Here is a 19834-nt window from a genome sequence, read left to right on the forward strand (position 1 = left end):
ATTTCAACTGCAGCGGTTGGAAACTAGACACTTTCACCGCGCTTTGCGCTGCGCTTTGTGCTGGGTGCAAGATAGGGCCAATAATCTTTTTGGTCTTTTTGATAACCGTAGGTTTTCAGCCTGCTATGCCAATTTCTGTATTTGTTTTCATCCTGTGGGTGGCAAAATGAGGGGCTCGGGAGCGCACACAGGGCTGAATCCGACCCAGAGACATCACATTAAAAGCTGAATAGTGGATGATGCAAGCAACAGAGAAAACAGGCGTGTGCTTCATTTCTAAGTGAGTTTTCAGCCCATTGACAATAAGGCAAAGAAAATTTGATTTATTAAAATCAAAATCTTACATATAACCCTTTTAACTTGTCAAATCAACATGCATTTCTAACTCACAGTTTCAAGTTAAAACAACTTTACCACATTTATACCACTTTCCATTTCAAGTTAAGAGAATTAAAATTCCAAATTTGTTTCAATTTACACGTACAAGGCCATTGTCATGTACCCCCTCCACCAATGGCACTCTGTATTTTAGTTAGAATTTGAATACATGACTTATCTGCAGTGTATAATTAGTTGATTATTTCCACGCGTCAACTTTGCAATGGTTTAAAGAACAGTTTCTCTCAAACTCAAAGGATGCAACAAAATTTTTCTCTCTTGCTCCCATCCTCGCACACTCGCCTTTTTTTTCAACTGATAACTTACATACCCAAGTCAGCACATACATATCTCACAAAAAGTCTCAAATAGTCAACACAATGAATTAATGCAAGTTCAACTTTCTAAATCTCAAACAGTTGAGTTCAAAATCCAAAACTTGTCAGACCTCTTTGTTAAGAAGAAATAAGTAAACATAACTTAATGGGGCTATAATGATTTACAGTGTGGAAAGTATGGAAAACTGTCATGGACAAAATGTTTAGTTATATGGATATCAGATTGAGAAAACAACAAATATCCATATAGATAATAATTAACTTAACTTCAATGGATATCTGTGGCTAAAGCCTTATAGGTAAATGTGAACTAACTACAGTTAGTGTTTGAGCAAATCATCTCACTGAGCGAGGGCAAAGGTTATAAATGATCTTTATTATTATCGTTGGAACAGTGTTCAGTGTACAGAACTTGCATTTTTTTAGTTGAGAAACCATAAAGTTAACTGTAAATGATAAACAAATTATATCAGACAACAATAACAATTACAAAGAGCAATCTTTGTTAAACAGCCGTCCAATCCATTATTAATTTTCAATCAGACAATTATACCTTTCTGTAGGGATAACCTGCATTTTATTACTTACCGTGCATGATAAGGTGCACTAAAGTCAGGTGGTGTATTATGACAAATAGCAACATGACAAATGAAAGTGTCAAAGAGAGTGAAAAAAAACTTGATTACCTTGAAAACTGATTTTAACATAGTATGCACATCAGATGTATCCCACACCATCACTCCCAGAATACAGCTTACTTATGATTACATCTGATTAAGATTCCATTATTTAGGATCTCCAGTGGAGCCAAAACATATCTGTCTGTAATGATCACTTTTCTGACCTGGAAGGGACACTGTAACACAGATCTTTAGAAACCTGACCATTTTGTCATGGATTGAAAAATCCAAAAATTAGGAACAACCAGTGGGATTTGAATTATTACAAACATTATGTCCTTTCAGAGCTCTTTCTTTGGTCATCTTTTGACATTGTTTTGACATTTGACAACATAATCTCACTGAGAAATGCACCCACTGAATTTTACTTTTTCACAGCAGAGAAAGGATAATTTGTTTTCTTCTTTAGAACCACAGGTATTTAGACGTCAGGGTGAGACTTTGGCTGATTAATGACTTCAACACTGCTAATTATCCCTGCTTTGAGCTGTTTCTTATCTGCAGTTAGGCTTTTTGTAGGTTAGGAATTGTTAGTCATACCTGCAAGTCGGCTACCAAACACATATCTGCTGTAAAACTGGTTTATGCAATATTATTATTTTCCCATGCACATTTTTGTACTCTTAAGAACCAATTATCCTGATAGATTCTAACATTAAATGGCAAGTGGCTTTAGTTTGTCCAGCACTCATCTACAGTACATTTTACTATTATTATTATTTTTTTCCATCTTCCATTCTTGTCCATCTAATGGGGTCCGCCGCTAAACACATCCACCAAGTTGTAACTGAACAGAAGCAACAACAACACAACTAAAATGAAAAAGACAGATTGCAGGGTCACATTTTCCATTCGTGAAATTGGTGTCATAGAGTTAAAAAACCTTTGGATGCTTATTGCATGTAGCACAACTGGTAGGAGCAAAATGACTCAAATCAAGTTCTTAACATATAAACTGACTGATGCCACAGCAGTGCGAGGTATAACAATTAAACATCACGATGTTGACTATTGCTATTAATGATAGAATCCAAACCTCCATCAGTGATTACTGATCCATTCTCTGATCCAGTTTGTTCCTAAAGAGATTGCCAATCTCATTAGCTACATAATGATACTTTTGGTTGCCTGTTTGGTTACCTTAACCTTCTTCAACCCAGCACATTTCACACTCTTGTTACCTTCTTACTCCTGATTCCTTCTTTTTTTTAATCTGCACCAGTGATGCACTCAGTTAGAGATATTCTAAAAATGTTCAGCAGAAAGCAGAGGATTTGCAATTCCTCAAACATGGCAGCTTACATACATTGGGATGAGGAAATAAAATCGTTATGCTATACTCTGAAATTTAATACTTCATTAATGTAATTCCTAAAGTCAACATGCAACATTCAGTTGCTGTTTTCCCATTATACTTTCAAGCAGCACTCACATAGATATATATAAAAATAAAAATAAATACGAATAAATAAAAAAGAATAAACATACATTGAGAAGTGCAAATGTACATTTGTTTACAGCATGACATATTCACTGTACAATCATTGATTATATACTCACATTATTTTATGCATTATAATAATAATTACTAAGTAGCATAGTTTGAGTAAGAAATATTTCATAGCAAGTTTATTGGAAAATATTTGCGTGTGTGTGTGTGTGTGTGTGTGTGTGTGTGTGTGTGTGTGTGTGAGCATATGTTCCTGTGTATGTGTGCGTGTGAGAACCAGCATGTACGTTGACATAAGGTGTATGTGCAAACAATAAAGCGGAAGAAACTTATATCATTCTGGTTAAGAGGCACAAAAACTGCCCAGCCTGCATTTCAAGTATCTAGCATTGTTTTGGACAACACACATCTGTCAGACATCAGCAAAGCAGAGATAAAGAGAAGGAGAGAAAAACGGATATTTAGCTCAGGGAGGAGGCAGCTAAAGAGTCATACAGTGAGTGGAAACAAGCAGTTCGAAGGTTTGTGTCAAAAGAGCGTCACCGATTAGACAAACATCACTTTTTTTAAATCACAGAATAGGCTATTGCACTTCACCTCAAACACCATTCTCTCATTTCAACCAATATGATTAAGACAGCCCTCCGAATCAGGCTGGAAACAGCAGTCATGCTTGCTTTCACATTTTGCTCCCAGTTCATAGAATGCTTCCTCAGGTTATGGCAGAAACAAACGTGTATAATAAGGAGCAAGTAAGGAATCATTGGCCAGATCGCACTGTGAATCCATATCAGTGTTTATATAAGTCTGACATTTTTACAAACATTTGATCCACGCTTGAACGTTCTGCCACCATTAAAGGTAGGGCAGAATGAAAATGATCCACACTGGCGATGGAAAGCAAGGAAAGTCACCCACTGGCAGTCGGTTTGTTAAGGTCTTATTCCATGAAGAAAATCCATCGTGTTCAGTGTCTTTGTAAGGATGAGATGATCCTACAGAAGAGCAAGAAGTCGCACAAAGGTTCTCTGGCACTGAAAGTTTCCACTTTCTTGATGGCAAAACAAGGGAATCCATCTTGAAATCTTGTTCCACGAGGAGCTTGATGGGCGTTGTCCCATTAAGTATCAGTTTACATGATTCTGAAGTGGACATTATATTACATTTTTAGGCATTGGAATCAGAAGCTACACGTTATTGGACAGTCCTCCATCAAAGTGGGTACTATATCTCCCCATAAACCTGGAGGCTTTAGCTCATGTATGAATCCAAATTTCTCAGTCTAAAGAAACATGCTTTCTGTTACTTTGTTGGGTATTCTGTTTATGTAAGGTGTAGGTACACAGTATTTCCAGAAAGTAATGGTGATCTGAAAAATACTGGAGGACAACTAATAATGGACAGGGGTTAGGACAACATTCCACAGCACTTTCCCTTTTACTGAATAACAAATAGTTTAAAGATACTATTATACTGTACCGTGTGCAGCACAACTTTTTGATGATTTTATGTGCTGGACTTGTGTATGTCTTTGTACATGTATGTGAAGTAGAGACAGAGAAACAGAGACTATTAAGTTTTCTTACTATCTCACATATCTGTAGTTGCCCCTAGACGTCCTAACGCTCTGACTTGACTTTGTAACGCAGAACCAGGTAAGTAGCCAATCTGAGGACCAGAAAGAAAATCCCCAACACCATGAAGTCCACGTAGAGCTTCGCATCCTCCACATCCAGCAGCTGCAGGACCTCCTCTGGCTTCTGGAACTTACACACCAGACCTGGACACTCCAGCTCCGACCGGTTCATCCCATAGATAGAGAGTATCACTCCCTCAAAGCCATACCTGAAAGCAGACATTTTTGACAAAACCTCATAAACCCAGGCTTTTTTAATTTTGATTTAATGGGAATCATTTCAGATAAGAGGAAGCCTGACTGATGGCCAAAACACATTTATCAGAAGTCTAAAGGTAGTGGTTGAACTAGAAATGTGAGCTGCATAAAGTAGCTGACAGTACCTGACATAGGAAACATAAGAGCTCCACTGTAGGTATTTGGGAATGGTGTCAAAATTGACAAAGAAGCCAGAGAAGAGAAGCACAGGTATGGCTGTGACTGGACCCACAAAAGTAGCCACCTGTGGAACAAATGAATAGTATTTAATTTTAAAAAACTGGCTCAGTGAAATATCTTGTAAGCAGATACTAAAAAGAGTACTGCACCAATTTAGCATTGCACTTTTTTAACATTGTTGACAAGCAGTTTAAGAAAAAGGGGCAAAATCGATGCAGTAGAGCTCAAGATATCGTCATTTTTATTTCATGCATTCTTCTTCATGGTGCTTAATTAGTCACAGCGCAACTCGACTACTGACAGTCCAGCCAGAGATTAGGGTGCTAGAAGCTGTTAATGTACCCTTGAGCCTCAAGCGGAAATGAAGAGCAAGCTCCAGAGGTCTGGTAACCTCACTTCTTCTAATTCCACACCAGTGTTGGGCAAGTTACTTGAAAACTGTAATCAATTAATCATTACACATTACTTATTGAAGAAATAACTACATTATTTTACTAATTAGTCAGGAGCAATAGTAATGCGTTACATTACTCCTTCTCCTCTTTTGGTAGAGGCTAACTGCCTCTTCCACCTCAAGCTGTGCCAAGCTAGCATGTTCCAGACCAGTCTGTTCTCTAACCACACAAAGAAACACAATTGATATCAACCCTCCATCCAATCCAGAAAGCTAACGAGCTGACCTCAAGTGGCAAAGTAACAGAGCATTACTGGGAGCAGTAGTAGTATCTGTAATGTAATTACTGAATTTCAAATTGTAATCCCTCGTTAAGTAATGTGTTAATGCCCAACACTGCACCACATCCCCAGATGTTTTTAATTTTTAAACTTCAAGCTTGCTATAGAGACACAAAACAGTTTATAAAAATGTTCACATACGCAGTAGTACTCCCCAATACCTGTAAACAGACTTCAGTGCAGTTCCCCTTTAAAGATCCCCTCCAGACATGTTTTAAGCCATGTGGAAATACTCTGCTTTGAATAATAATTTGTGTCAAACTCTGCACATAGATCATTCTGCACAATGAAGTTCAAACATCCAAGCGAAGTAACAAAAAGAAAAACAAATTTTTTAGAGGAGGGGGACTTTAAGGTATGCAGGTTTTCCTACCTGCAGAGATGTGGATGCAGCCCCTATAAGCAGACCCAGGGATTGGGCCACCAGTGCTGTGGATGTGGACAAGGCCATAAAGAGCAGGTAGCGAGTCGCTTCTGGAGGCTGTTCAGTCATCCAGTACACTATACTACAGTACAAGATTGGACAAAGCACCTGTAAAAGAAATTTTAGTGTTGCTAATAAATAATGAATAAACTAAATGCATATCTAAACCATTGTCTGTTCAATAATTTGAACATTACCTGGAATGGTACATCAGCCATAGTTTTGGCTAAGTAATAGGCTTTCAGGCTATACCAGTAGTTGAGATATTCCCGTATAAACACAGCCATCTCCAGAGGAACTGTGGGACAATAGCAGGGTTAAAAGACTGAAAAACCACATGGCAAATCAGTGATTCCAATCTCTTGCTAGACTTAGCATCTTACAGGTTAGGACGGTGGGCATCAGGGCAGCAAACATGAGGAATAACATGGAGAAAAAGAGGAAGCCAGTGTTGTTGAAGACCTTGCTGGCATCATTTCCAATTTTGAGATAAAGCAGGCCAATCAGCACTCCAATACACAGATGGGACATCACTCTGAGGTGGGTCAGCACCTTTAAAGCCACAAACATCAACACAACTCAAATGCCCTTAATTAACACCAATAATCAAAGTAAAGCTGTTTTACACAATAGAATCTGGTTAGTTATAAAGTCTGAGTTTGAGCAGGAATAGTTCAAGAAGAGAACAATTATTTTACCGTGTCCCTGCATATTGTAATAAAGGTTCTTTTGAAGAGGATGCAGAACTGTGTGAATGAACTGGTGGCAAAGCTATGTTTCTCAAGAGTTCCTGTGTCCTGTGGAGAAAAGACAATGAAAACAAGGAGTTAGTTATGTAATACAAGACAACCATTAAGAACAAGGAGATATCATACCTACAGTATGTCATGTTGCAAATAAATCTTTAATGGGCCTGTTTGTTTGATTAGAAGGTAATCAAACTTGTGAATTTATTTAATATAGTAAGAAATATGCCTTATCATTCAAATTGTCTCTGACTGACGGTGATTCTCCTAACAATGGTATAATTTCAGTTTAAACATTTTGTGCCTCAATGAATTAAAACCTCCAAACAAATGCACACTGTGTCTGCTAGGTGATAAATGTTGGCAGATATTTTGTATGGAAGTGGAAGGTCACATAATAATATCTTAAATCATGAAATCAAATAAGAGGAAAGGTAAGAGGCAATAGCTGAAAAATGAAGATATGGACATAAGAATAGAAAACTTCACAATCTCTGGTAAAGATTACTGGCTGATGCCTACACAGAAAAATAAATGGCAACAGAGAAAATCAATAAACCGATAAAATGTTTAAAGGAGTAGAAGGGCAAAACTGCACAATGTAGGAGTAATGCCATAACAAAGAGCTCTGGGTGGTTTTCATTTACAGTTTCAGCATTTAGCTGATGCTCTTATCAGAAGCGACTTATGAGGCTGAGAAAGAAAGAGTGAGAGGAAGCTGAGAGAGTCTGAGTAGACAGATTGATGGAGTGGAGAAGAGGAAAAGTTTGGAGGAAAATAAGAAATAATGTGTACATGGAAGGGTAACACGGAATTTATCAACGTATAACAATTCACTGGGTGTTACAATTTGGGGTTCTTTTATTGGCTTTACTTATTTGAATCTCAAAAATGAAGTTATTAGAGTACTTTTGAAAAATGACACAACCAACATTTATACTTTATTATAATTTGTTTAATAAGGAGAACATTTATTATTGCTATCACACTGTGGCTTTGTAGATTTGAAATATATGAGCCTTGTTTTTAATGTGAGTAGATCGCTTTTTACACTTCTAACAGAGTGAATGGCTTGTGACTAATTTGATTGGCTGTTTTATCAATATGCATATGTGTTTGTATTTATTGTGCTTTTATTGTGATGTTTGGTTTTGATACAGCAAATCCCCTGAGTCCAAGACAATTGTCTCCTATGGGAGACAATAATGTAACTGTAAACTTAATCCATCAGAAACCACTGAAGGAAATGGAGGAAATCTGACGCAGACATGTTCTGTGAATGTAGAGCTTTTTCATTATTGTATGAGGATATATGACGTCTGTAAATATGAGACATATAGACATATAGGTGTGGTGCTGGGTGAGGGGGCTGGTATCACTCACACTGTGACATTGAGAGGGACAAGAAGAGTCACTTTTGTCTCTGGAGTTCTTCTTGCCCTCCTCGGAGCACAGTCCACCTTGGACAGCTTCAAACAGCACTGGATTCAGATCCCCATACTCCCCTGACGCCACCTCAATGACTGTGGACAGAGAGGACAAGCTAGTAAGAACAAAAACACTGACAAACATATACATTCACTTGTACCAAATGAGTTACTTGACTTACTGAAATCAGCAGGATTGTGATATGTTGGACAGTGGAGACCCAGGTTCTTCAGATATGGGATGAGGTAGGGGACTGTGCCCTTGTATATGCACTGACCCTGACTGAGGATGTACAGCTGGTGGAGGAACACATGTACAGAGTAATCAACATACTTTCCAACACACTCACTCTCTGAATAATATATGAACTGACAAAACAACAGGCCTGGGTATCGACTGCAGCTCTGCCTGTCAGCGGCATAAAATGAATCATGCTAACCCATAGTACCCTGGCCTGAGCAGCAGCTAATGGAAGGTTAGACGTGTCCAGCAATACAAGCAGCACTCAAGTTACCTTATCAAACATCTCAAAGAGCTTGGCACTGGGCTGATGAATGGTGCAGATAATTGTCCGTCCTCCCTGAGCCAGAGACTTCATGAGGGAAACTACCTGAAAGCAGGATGCGCTGTCCAGACCACTGGGATGGGACACAAGACAGAAAACCAGTGAGACAGATGCACTGTTTAATCTGGATTATACAGAGTGAAACTAGATCGGTAATATCCAACCTGGTGGGCTCATCAAAGAACATGACAGGAGGATTGTTGACCAGCTCGAGTGCAATAGCCAGTCTTTTACGCTGGCCCCCAGAGAGGGAATTGGTACGTGTCTGAGCACAGTCCAGAAGACCGAGAGCAGTAAGGATCTCATGCACCTTAGACACAAACAGAGACAAATGTGGGTACATGAAGACGCACAAGAAGGCAATATCAGAAGTATATGTGACCTATCTGCATATTTTGTGATGCAGAACACTTTGGCCCTGGTGCAGACAAGATGGTGGACATCAACCACAATTGTGATCCATATACAGGAAGTCACATGACATCAGCAGGTGTCTGTTTTTCCCTTTTGTCTGTTTTCTTCATGACTGTAAGTGGAGTGATGGAGGCTACATTTGAAACGTATTAGATGAAACTATGTTTTACAACTTTCGTTTTGTTAATTTCTGTAGCTCAAACTGAAAAAGGCTCCTGTGTGAAAATGTAGCGTAAATTATTTGGAAAACTCTTGGTCATGATGTCACATGACTTCTTGTATGCGGATGACTTTTGTGGTTGTCTGCCATCTTATCTGTAGCCAGCTTCTCTTGAAGAAAGTAGGAGGTAATTTTATTTAATCTATAAAATTTTATCTACAAAAAAATAACCAGATGGAATCCAGCAAATTGAGTGAAAAAGCACACAATTAATACAATCAAAGGATAACTACTTTGGTATAAATAGCATTGAAATCTTTGAGGTAATACACATTTCTATTGTCTTGCCTATCCCTAGCTGAGAAATAATTATGTACATGAAATTATAATCAACACATTAAGACTTACAAGTTCTTTTTTGATCTGCGTGCTCTCATTCAGTTTCAGATTGGCAGAAACCTGAAAGACAAACAGAAGTCGGCACATTATTATCCAACATTACTATTTAATGAGTTGTTGAGTTTTCCTTTTGCTTTAGATGACCTCACCATCATGGCCTCCCTCACAGTGAGGTGTGGCAGCAGCATGTCATCCTGCATGATGTAGCAGGACATCTTCCGGAAGGACCTCAGGTCCCTCGGTCGACCATTAACCAGGATCTGGCCCTTCATGCCCGTCTCCCTGTTTCCCAGCAGAAAACAAAATATTATTTCTGCCATTTTCTAAGGACTAAATGATAACAAAAGTATTATCTGACAGATAGCCTACGTAAGAGAACATAAGCTGTTTGAAATCTACACAAATCCACTACAATTCCACACTCACCTGTAACCCGCCAGAATATTCATCAGAGTGGATTTCCCGGCTCCAGAGGGCCCCATGATGCCAATCAGCTCTTTGCTGTTGAATCTTCCAGACAGACACTTGAGGAGAGCTTTGTAACCTGATGAAGAGGGGAAAAAGCTGTATTGTGTATTGTTGTAACTGGTCTGACTCTATAATTGTTTTCATTAATCATTCTCAGACATTTTACTGCAAAGATACATATGTACTTTTTATGCTACATATCAGAAGATCTAAAACAACGAGCTTTCAATTAATTCACTATATTTATTATTACAGCCCATTTACACGACTCACATTTAGGTTACATTACTATATTTCTAAAGGGTATTTTGAATATTCACCATTAGTACATTACTGGTACATTCAGTACTACAGTATTAGTACATTCAGTTACAGTAATCTTTAATTTTCATGGCACCAAGCAAAAAAAAAAACTGTAATAAGCAAGCGGGTAAAGAGGAACAAATACAAAATAGGACCAGTCTAAAAGTGTGGTTTTAAGAGATAATTTGCAAGATTCAGCACAAGAGCCATGGAAAATTTCGAAGTTAATTTGACTGATGCTTGTCTGACAAAAGATGGTTAAATGTAAGCTTAAAAGCTGTTCCTGAGTGTATGTTGTAACACCCTCACACAATACAAGGGAGAACAGGTCAACTATTGAGTGATTAAATTATATTTTTAGCTTATTTATACACTGTGTATTTCCACAGTGTGCTCATCTGGAAAATGAATTGTAGAAAAAAAGTGATAGGGACTGATGTGTGCTCTTAACTTGAATAACAACGGAACATTTCTGCTGACAAAAAGTAAACATTTGACAAAATAAGTTTACATTCTGTATTTCCGTTTGCCTTAACCCTGTGGTCATTTAATCATGTTCCATCTGCTTGGTCATATGTAAGCCTGCTCATCTTAATAACACTTTATAACTTTACTTACACTTATAACTTTATAAACTCCTGACAGTGAGAAAGTGAACCAGGTAGAACAGCAGTTCTGGTTCTAGCAAGCTAATAAAAAAACATACTGGAAATGCTGGAAATGGGAAGTGTGTAAGCTGTCATCAGTGTCTGGGGAAAAGAAAGAATTTAAGTTGGTGAAGTTGGCTGTGAAGAACAAAAAAGTAAAAACCAGAAGGTTTCACAGCATTTTAGGAGAGCTGGGCATCAGGTGAGCAGCAAAAGAGTACTGTGAAAAAAATCACAAAAGACAAAAAAATCAAGATTACAGACAGATTTAGGATCATGACGCTCTCAGTAGCGCCAACAGAAAAACCACAGGCATTACTTCCCTGCATGGGCAAATGAAGATGGCTCAAGTTTCTTCATGACGCATTTTCAAATCTTTGTGGTGCTTGACACACAGTGGAAACAGTAAAACAATACATTTCAGAACTGACATATATTCTGAAATCTTCCAGATATGGAATGTTAAAAAGTATCCCGCCGTTTTTGTCATCCCTGTCTCCCTCACCTCACCCATTTTTCCACTGTCTGTAGGGATGCTTCTTCCTGTCTCAAGCTGTGTAATTATGGTCTCAGCAGATCTACCAGCCCCCTTAAACCCTCACATGAGTAAAGTAGCCTAATGGTAGCACCCCCTCCTCCCTCACAGTGTTATTACATCAGACAGCCTCCACTCAGACAGCAGAGCAGCCTGCTGTCAGTGAAGCGGCCTTTCTCTGGCATGTGGTGCATACTGATGATCTAACCCAGTGCTGTAGGTCGCACATAATAATGGCCTTATCTGTGCGAGGCTGCAGGCGCATCCTGATCACCCAGTCTCATGAAAGCCACAGAGGACGTAGATCGCCTCATCATCCACTCCTGACACCACAAAGACACACAGACTTAACAGCCTGTGACAGTACTGACTCAGAGATTCCAGTCTGCTCTCATAGGTAATTTCGCAGTAATTGTTAGAGAAATTATTATGAGTCATAGAGATTGGGGTCATCACATGCCTCAAATTGGAGCCCATGACACAAATGACAACAAAATTCTCACACCAGGAAAATAGTCTTTCCATAAACCTTTACTACAATGTCATCTAAATTCTTAAAGGAGTTGTGTTGAGCAATGACAAGATGAGTGCCTGTTCCACATTTGGATATTCTGTGTTTATCTTGTGTGATTAACTATGTGCTAATATATACAGACAGGCAGTGGTCACTCTGTTGGATAAAACATTTATTATATTATATTTATACAACTCCACCACTTTACAGCACTCCACCACGTTAGAATTTTACTGACGGATGTTACTGAAGTGCAATGAGATATACTCTTTTTTTATTCCATGCATTTTTCTTGCTTGTCAAAACTGCTGCCTACATTACCCAGAATACAACTCGGATGCCATCACTTTCAGAAATTCAGGTGTGTAGATGTGAGTAGCGGCCAAGCTTCAAGCAGAGATGAGGAGTGGGCTTGAGAGGTTTGATAAGTGCACTTCCTTCTAACTCCACACCCCCAGATATGTTTCATTTTCAAACTTGTGGTCTTCAGCCTCAACTCATGCTGACTCTAATGACGTCACTTGAGATAATGTATCAGGCTTCAGGCAGCTCCCTTTGGAGCCACGAAAGGCTTTATCCAACTGTTTTTACATAATTCAATAGTACTACCCAAGATCTATAAACAGACTTTGATATATAAAGCTCGTGGAATTCCCCTTTACATTAAGCTATTTAAACAACATATAACTGCATCAATCAACAGGCTACATATTAAATTAATTTGTCCAAGCTGTGAAACTGTACTCACAGAACAAAGAAAATGAAGCTCTGAAGACCTGTCGGATGTCCTTGATAATTTCCTAATGGTCTACCCCCTCACATCAGGACATTTAGTAGATAACATATTCAGACTGCATAAACTGCCACCATTCTTCACATATGACAAATACATTATGCATCGCTTTGACTTCAGTTTTACCCTTGTCCTAGACCATATAGTCTACAATAAAACAGGATAAATAAGCAAATACAAGAGTGCTACACATTGAATATCTTTTGAAATCAAATTAAACCTAATCATACAATTTCATAACTGTTCAGCAAGAGAATGACAAAACGAAAAAAAGTGATGAAGCAGCATGGATTACTTTGCATCACAGTCATACATTTGAGTTAAGATATGCATAGTGATGCATTTTAAAAGGAGCACAGCCTCAGCAGCACACTGCACGTTAGATAAAAGATGGGATTCTATCTGTAAGGTGACCACACTCCTCTTCCCCCTAAGAAACTCAGAGCATTTTTGCAGGTGCAGAGTTGCAGTTGCAGTAAATAACAAAATGCAGAGCTGAAATCATCTAGAGGCAGGTAAACATTTTCCTGCTCTCCCTCCCTCTTCCTGTCCTTCCACTTTCAGAGCTGGGATAGTGTTTTCACCAGTTAGGAGAATGCCTCTATAGGAGGAGAACACCCTCAACATGAAAGCAGGTCACAGCAGTTTCATCGTATCAGGGATAAATGGCCAAGAAGAGCCTACGATAAGAAATGCAGACGTGGTGCAGTTCATACATCACCTAACCTTTCTGAACCCTTTTACAGTAAAAATAAACTCTAAATTTAATGTAGTATCTTCCTCTGGTTATTCTCTTCCTGTTCGTCATTTTAAGGAATGACTCATAGTATGACAGTGACTCAAAGCTAAAACACATTAAATTACAAATGACATCAAGGTGTTCATGCTTTTCCCTTTTACTGTTTACCCACTTTATAAATGTACATAATTCAGCAGAAACGACATAAAATAATGTGTTTATAATGATGGGTTTTTTTTACACAGAGAAATAATCACTACAAAGGCACACAGCAGAACAACAGCCTTAAGCTCCGTGTGATTACACCTGTTTTACAGCTTTGATCAGGCAGACTGCAGAGAATCAGCTCTGAGCTTAGCTTGTTAAATGAGACACAAACACCGACAAGCCCCTCAGAATGAACTACAGCACATGTCAAATGTAAGTAACACACTGGTTAAATGTGGCTTGTTATTTTATGTGAGTGGCAGGGGTAATTGGAGAGGCAGAAGGGGGTCATGAAGAGCAGGACGAATATGATGGGAGGTTCAGTGAGATGGGAAGGAGAGTAAAATGGCAGACTAGCCTCTTTATGAAAGGCACCGCTTAATTAGTAAAAGCTGAGACACTTCCTGTTCACACATCCTCAGCCTGATGAGCCAAGGCAGGCACCCTGAAGAGACAGCACAAACAAAAGCAGAAACCACAGGTTGATTCTGATTAGACTACCAAAGGAAAACATGTCCATCAGTGCACAAACAAAAGCTTATTTGTTGGCCACTGCTCAGGAGTCCCTCGCTGTTCCTCTCCCTGCCATGATCCTCCTCGTGAATACTCTCCATACATTGAGGTTTCACAACGGAACAGCAAACATTCCTCTGCAAGGCTTTTGTAATGCACATCAATATTAAACAAGACTTAAAATAACACAAGGCTACCTGCAATGCATCATGTAGGGCCACTCCTAAGGATGTGGAGAATGTAAATAAAGGATTCCTCTGAAGTCCCCCATCCCCACCCTGCTAAATTTACTGAACATAACAAGAGCCGCTACACACAACAGTTTGCAACGGGTGGTTTTAGTTGACAAGCAGAAATGACCAAAGGCTGGAGGCTCACCATTAATAAGGGAGTTTAAATGCTGTTATATTATATTTAATGAGCAAATCAATTGTGGGCCTCACTCACTGCCATCACCTATCGGCAGACAACACAGGGAAAACAGAAGAAAGCAGTGCCGACCTGCAAGTGTAAATTATTTACTATGTCTAAACTCTGCTGAGCGCAGCAAAGCTAACAGGCACACTGCCTGCTACAACATGGTAGAAGTCCGCAAGTGTGTGTGTGTGTGTGAGGACAGGGCTGGGCTACACCTCTCAGAACAATAGAGCAAGCCATGAGAGACAGACTAACACTGAGAAAAAAAATTTTTTTCCCTAAATGTCACAAAAGCTTTTAAATGCCTCCCTTGAAATTTCTGCCCTCCAGATATTGATCATCATGGGTGGTGCTCGCTTGCTCATCCGTCATGGTTACTATGTGAACTAGGCTTGCAGTACCTCTCCTCCTCCACCAGGGACCCTCCCGGATGGTGTGCGACAGCTCATTGAACTCCAGGTCCACAGCAGAGCGGCGTGGGAGGTGGGAGAAGCGCTGAGCGTCAGTGATGTGGTTCTCCACTTTCTTTAAGTGGGTGAGCAGTGCTGCCTCCTGAGGCGCTCCGCCGGGGAGTTTGGTCTCCTCCATGGGGATGCTGACCGAACCCTGCTCCAGTGTCCTCTCCGCCATGCTAAAAGGGTTGCAAAGGAGGATAGGCATGTAAGCCATTCTTGCCTCATACCCCTACATTTTCATATATGAAACAAAATCATTAAAATAAGGTACACAAACTCTGCAGAGATCTGGAACTAGACATTGTGCAAGAAACAAATTTCATGGACTGATAAGCCTCCATAGAAAAATCTGTTGCCTCAGCAGCTGTGTGAATACAAAACTGTGTTGTAGCAGTGCTTTTAGGATGACTGCAGACATCATCTTAAAACTAGGTGCTGGACATGATCTAATTACACTTCATTCTGTGGGCTAGTTGGGGGGAATGAGATCCTGAGTGTGAGGAGTCGGGATCTGGTTTCAGCCCTGCAGCAGGCACACTTATACTGCTGATTCACACACATTTCCTCCTACACTGGAGTGTCTAAACATGTAGTGGCTGCTGATCCATTGGCTTTCCAATAATCTGAAACTGAAACAACAACATATTGTTTCTCTAATACACTTAAGATCGTGTTACTATTTCATTAATCAGGTTACTAGTCAATAGTTATTTAACAAGCCCTACACTAAACAAATTGTGTGCATGATTCAAGTTTTCAAAAGTTTATCAAGTGGTCTCCTTTAGATTAGCAGTCTAGTGGTAACTAAAGAGCCATGTAATGATCAGTTTAAAGTTTATGGATGGTCATGTTGAAACTAATGAGATATGTCTTTCATTGTAAATAGTTGCTCGAAGCAGTTTAGGGATTATTAAAAGAACACAGCTAACATACAAAATAGCCATATTCTATACAAATAGTTAGGAAACAGCTGAAAAAGGCCAATTTTATGAATGAAAACCAGTAACTGACATAAAAACACGGTATACAAACATCCACTACTATCCATGACCTGCTGTATGTATAAAATATCCTCATGTGAAGAGGTGAAGAAAAGAACAGTGAAGAAAATTGACCATGACTTCTATTGACCACCCTGTCATTAGTGAATTCCCATTACCAGACTGCATATAAGCTCTGTAAAATGCTGACATGCTTTAATGGCCTCTCAGTCAGATACTGAAGGCCTCCATGTCATGTGCAGATCCAAACCCAGGACACGTGAGCTCACACAGCCTTAGTAAAAGTCTCCTGAAGAGATGAAATATGGTTATTAAATGCATCTATACATCCTTGGAGTGTTGTGGTGATGCTGTGCTCTGCAATGACCTGTCAGTGATGAGGGATGCTCCCAGTTCTTCAAAAAGCACCTGTTAACAACAAAATGATACACCAGACACTATTCAGGCTGGGAAACGACAGAGCAGTGGGGGGAAGTGATTTAATAGTCATAAATGAGCCTGTTCTGAGGACATAGCCTACAGTAACTGTGGCTTTACCAGTCCCTACTACCTCGTGTTGCATTGCACAAGCACACTCAAACACGCACATATCCACACATGCATTGCACATACTTATTATTGTATGTTGAAATGACCAGGTGAGCAGCTCAGCCCTGGTTCTTCTCTCTGGATGAGAGCAACAGTGCTCAGTTGATCCTTTCAGACAAAGCAGCACAATTCCTCATGAGAAGGTCCGCCAAACAGTCCCAGCTATAAAAAACAAAAAACAAAAACACACACACCAAACAAAACAAGATGCTCACTGTGCGCCACAGTCCAGGAAAAATCCGGATCGTTTGAGGGTCACTGATTGACGGAGCTGTGTTCTCCTTATCAATAGCTCTCGGGGTGCGGCGCACATCGTCCCGCATCCACTACAGCAACTCCTAAGATTAAAATCATGCCCGGCCTCAAACTATGACTGCATCCCAGAGAATCGTCAGGGGAACAAGATGCCTGTCATGCTTTAGGATGCCTTAGGATTATTCCTTTGATCGAATCCATCCGCCCCGAACTCATATCGAAATGCTCACACACATCCTCAGCAGTGGTATTGATGACAATCTTCGGTCCCCGACATCTGGAATGAATAAAAAACAGCCAGAACCGTGCTGCAGATGCTTCTGCAGCAACAGCAGCAGTATCAGCAGCAGTATCAGCAGCAGCAGCTCGATATGGCAGCCGCCGTTATCCTCTCACCGGTTAGTGCGTCTGTGTGGTAGGCTACGCACGCCGGTCTGGGATACAGGGCGTTGCTGGCAGGATGCTACTGGAGAAACAAAAAATACTCCTTTGGTTTTAATTGTTTCCTCTTAATCCTCATTCTGGCCTCAGGCTTTAAAATAAATAGTCTCACAGAAAAAAAGTAGCCTAAACATAGAATATTTTGTAAAGACACTATGTGCACAGTATAATAGTAAATAATAGATACATTTAAAATGTATGTAAAGGCATTTTAAGGATATTGTTGTGACTTAAGGCTGGAGCTCTGACCTAAAAGTTGGAATTACTTCACAGTTAATTACATTTATTCAGATCAGATTGACTGCCACAGCCCTTTTCCTTAAATTAGCCTCCCATGTGCCAATTTAAACCTTTTAAGTATTTAATTTTCTATTCTGAGGCGACTTTGGGCTGTTGTCTCTGGGGGAATGACAGAAATGGGAATAACACAATGAAATTAGGCTAAAACGCCACTGTGAATACGAGCTTTTTAAATTTCAAGTCTTGCCACATTACACTGATGCAGATATTGATTTTGGGCTCCATCACTGTCAGTGCACTGCTGTCGACAGTCTGTGTAAACATGTGGCAGGTTTCAGTGAGATTTTAGACCCCGCTGTCTCTTTAAAGGCCGCACCTGCGCAGCTGCCTGGTGCTGATGCTGCAGTGCCCGGGTTATTTTCGGTAAAACAGCCGGGGTTACTCGCGTTCAAGCGGGCCCTACATGCCTTACATCACCCCTGAGAGGAAATCAAAAGCATTTTTAGCCAATCGCACCTGCCTAATCAGACCAATTTAAAACGAGCTCTCGCTTCGCTACACGAGTAGTTTCAACACAGCAACCTTTCTCTCTTTCTGTGTGATTTGCATCCTTATAGATGCTAATATTAGCCTACTATCAACAAGAGCCATATTCTTAGACACAGCCACTGTTACAAACCTTAATCCATTAAACTGATTGCAAGTCTTAGAGATTATATGAATATGTAAATCACCACAGGCTTGCACTGTGTTACAGCCAGATTTTTCTTTTTCCTTGGTATAACTTTAGCATTTGTCTGAAGGAGTTACAAAACAAATATGAGTGCTTTCTTTTTAGGCTCCAGTAAATGTTTTGCATGGCCTGTTTTGTACATTTAAGCATGATAAATAAGACTGCTATGGGAACAGTGAGGTGCTACTTCAATCTATTTGTCTACTTCAAAGGCCAGATCATGATTGCCTAATGTAATATTTACCTTGAGGAAAGAGACATGACCTTTCATCCTATTCTCTGTAGAAAAGGTTTAAGATTGCATACATAATTCTACAATAAACAACCATTCTCAGTCATGTCTTTTGAGAAACCACAGGGCAGATCATTAATCAACTATATGATCAAGTCTCTTCAGAGATAACAGTATTTCTCTATTCATAAACCATGCATTAACAGCGACTGACTGCCACATATAAGAGCAAAGACTTTTGTGTTTAGTTGCAGTCAGTGATTTCAACCCAACGAAGACCTCTTTGCAAAGTTACATGGTGACTGCAGGTGAAGGTATTGAGTACTGAGCTGTGCTGTTTATTAGTCATCTGAGGGAGAAGATCATCTGACAAGAAGAACCCTCACATCCATGGGTGAATATATAAGAACAGATAAAACTACAATAATAATAATAATCTTTATTTGTAGAGCACTTTTCAAAAACAAGTTACAAAGTGCTTTAACAAGTGTAAAGACAATAATACCCAAGAGACAATAATACAAAAACAATACAAGATAAAAGCATGAAAACATTGAAAAGACTAAAATACACGTTTAAGATAAATATGAAATTAGTAAAATAGAATAAAATAAAAGGGATAAAATAAAGTCAAATAAGATCGGGAAAAGCTCTCCTATAAAAGTATGTTTTAAGAAGGGACTTAAAAGAATTCACTGACTCAGCCGACCTGATTTCCTCGGGCAGGCTGTTCCAGAGCCCCGGGGCCCTGACAGCAAACGCTCTGTCCCCTTTAGTTTTCAGTCGAGACTCTGGAACAGACAACAGACCTCTGCCCGAGGATCTCAAGGTACGTGCTGGTGCGTATGGGACTAAAAGTTCAGAAATATAACAAAGCGAGAGGCCATGAAGAGCTTTAAAAGTGATCAATAGAATTTTAAAGTCAATTCTAAAACATACTGGGAGCCAGTGTAATGAAGCTA

The 19834-nt window shown here is 39.5% G+C and overlaps 1 protein-coding gene across 1 annotated transcript; it reads right to left on the reverse strand.

Annotated features, from left to right (window-relative positions):
* Positions 1-4465: 4465 nt before the first annotated feature.
* Positions 4466-15557, reverse strand: abcg4a (ATP-binding cassette, sub-family G (WHITE), member 4a). The gene is made up of 14 exons (XM_046040218.1): positions 15329-15557; positions 10218-10335; positions 9941-10073; positions 9801-9851; positions 8983-9128; positions 8768-8891; positions 8435-8549; positions 8209-8348; positions 6778-6876; positions 6463-6631; positions 6277-6377; positions 6029-6187; positions 4866-4984; positions 4466-4691 (listed from the first exon to the last, which is right to left on the reverse strand). The coding sequence occupies exons 1-14, from the start codon at positions 15555-15557 to the stop codon at positions 4466-4468; spliced, it is 1929 nt and encodes a 642-aa protein (XP_045896174.1).
* Positions 15558-19834: the final 4277 nt, after the last annotated feature.

Source organism: Micropterus dolomieu, linkage group LG23, assembly GCF_021292245.1.
Source record: "Micropterus dolomieu isolate WLL.071019.BEF.003 ecotype Adirondacks linkage group LG23, ASM2129224v1, whole genome shotgun sequence".
Lineage (NCBI taxonomy): Eukaryota > Metazoa > Chordata > Actinopteri > Centrarchiformes > Centrarchidae > Micropterus > Micropterus dolomieu.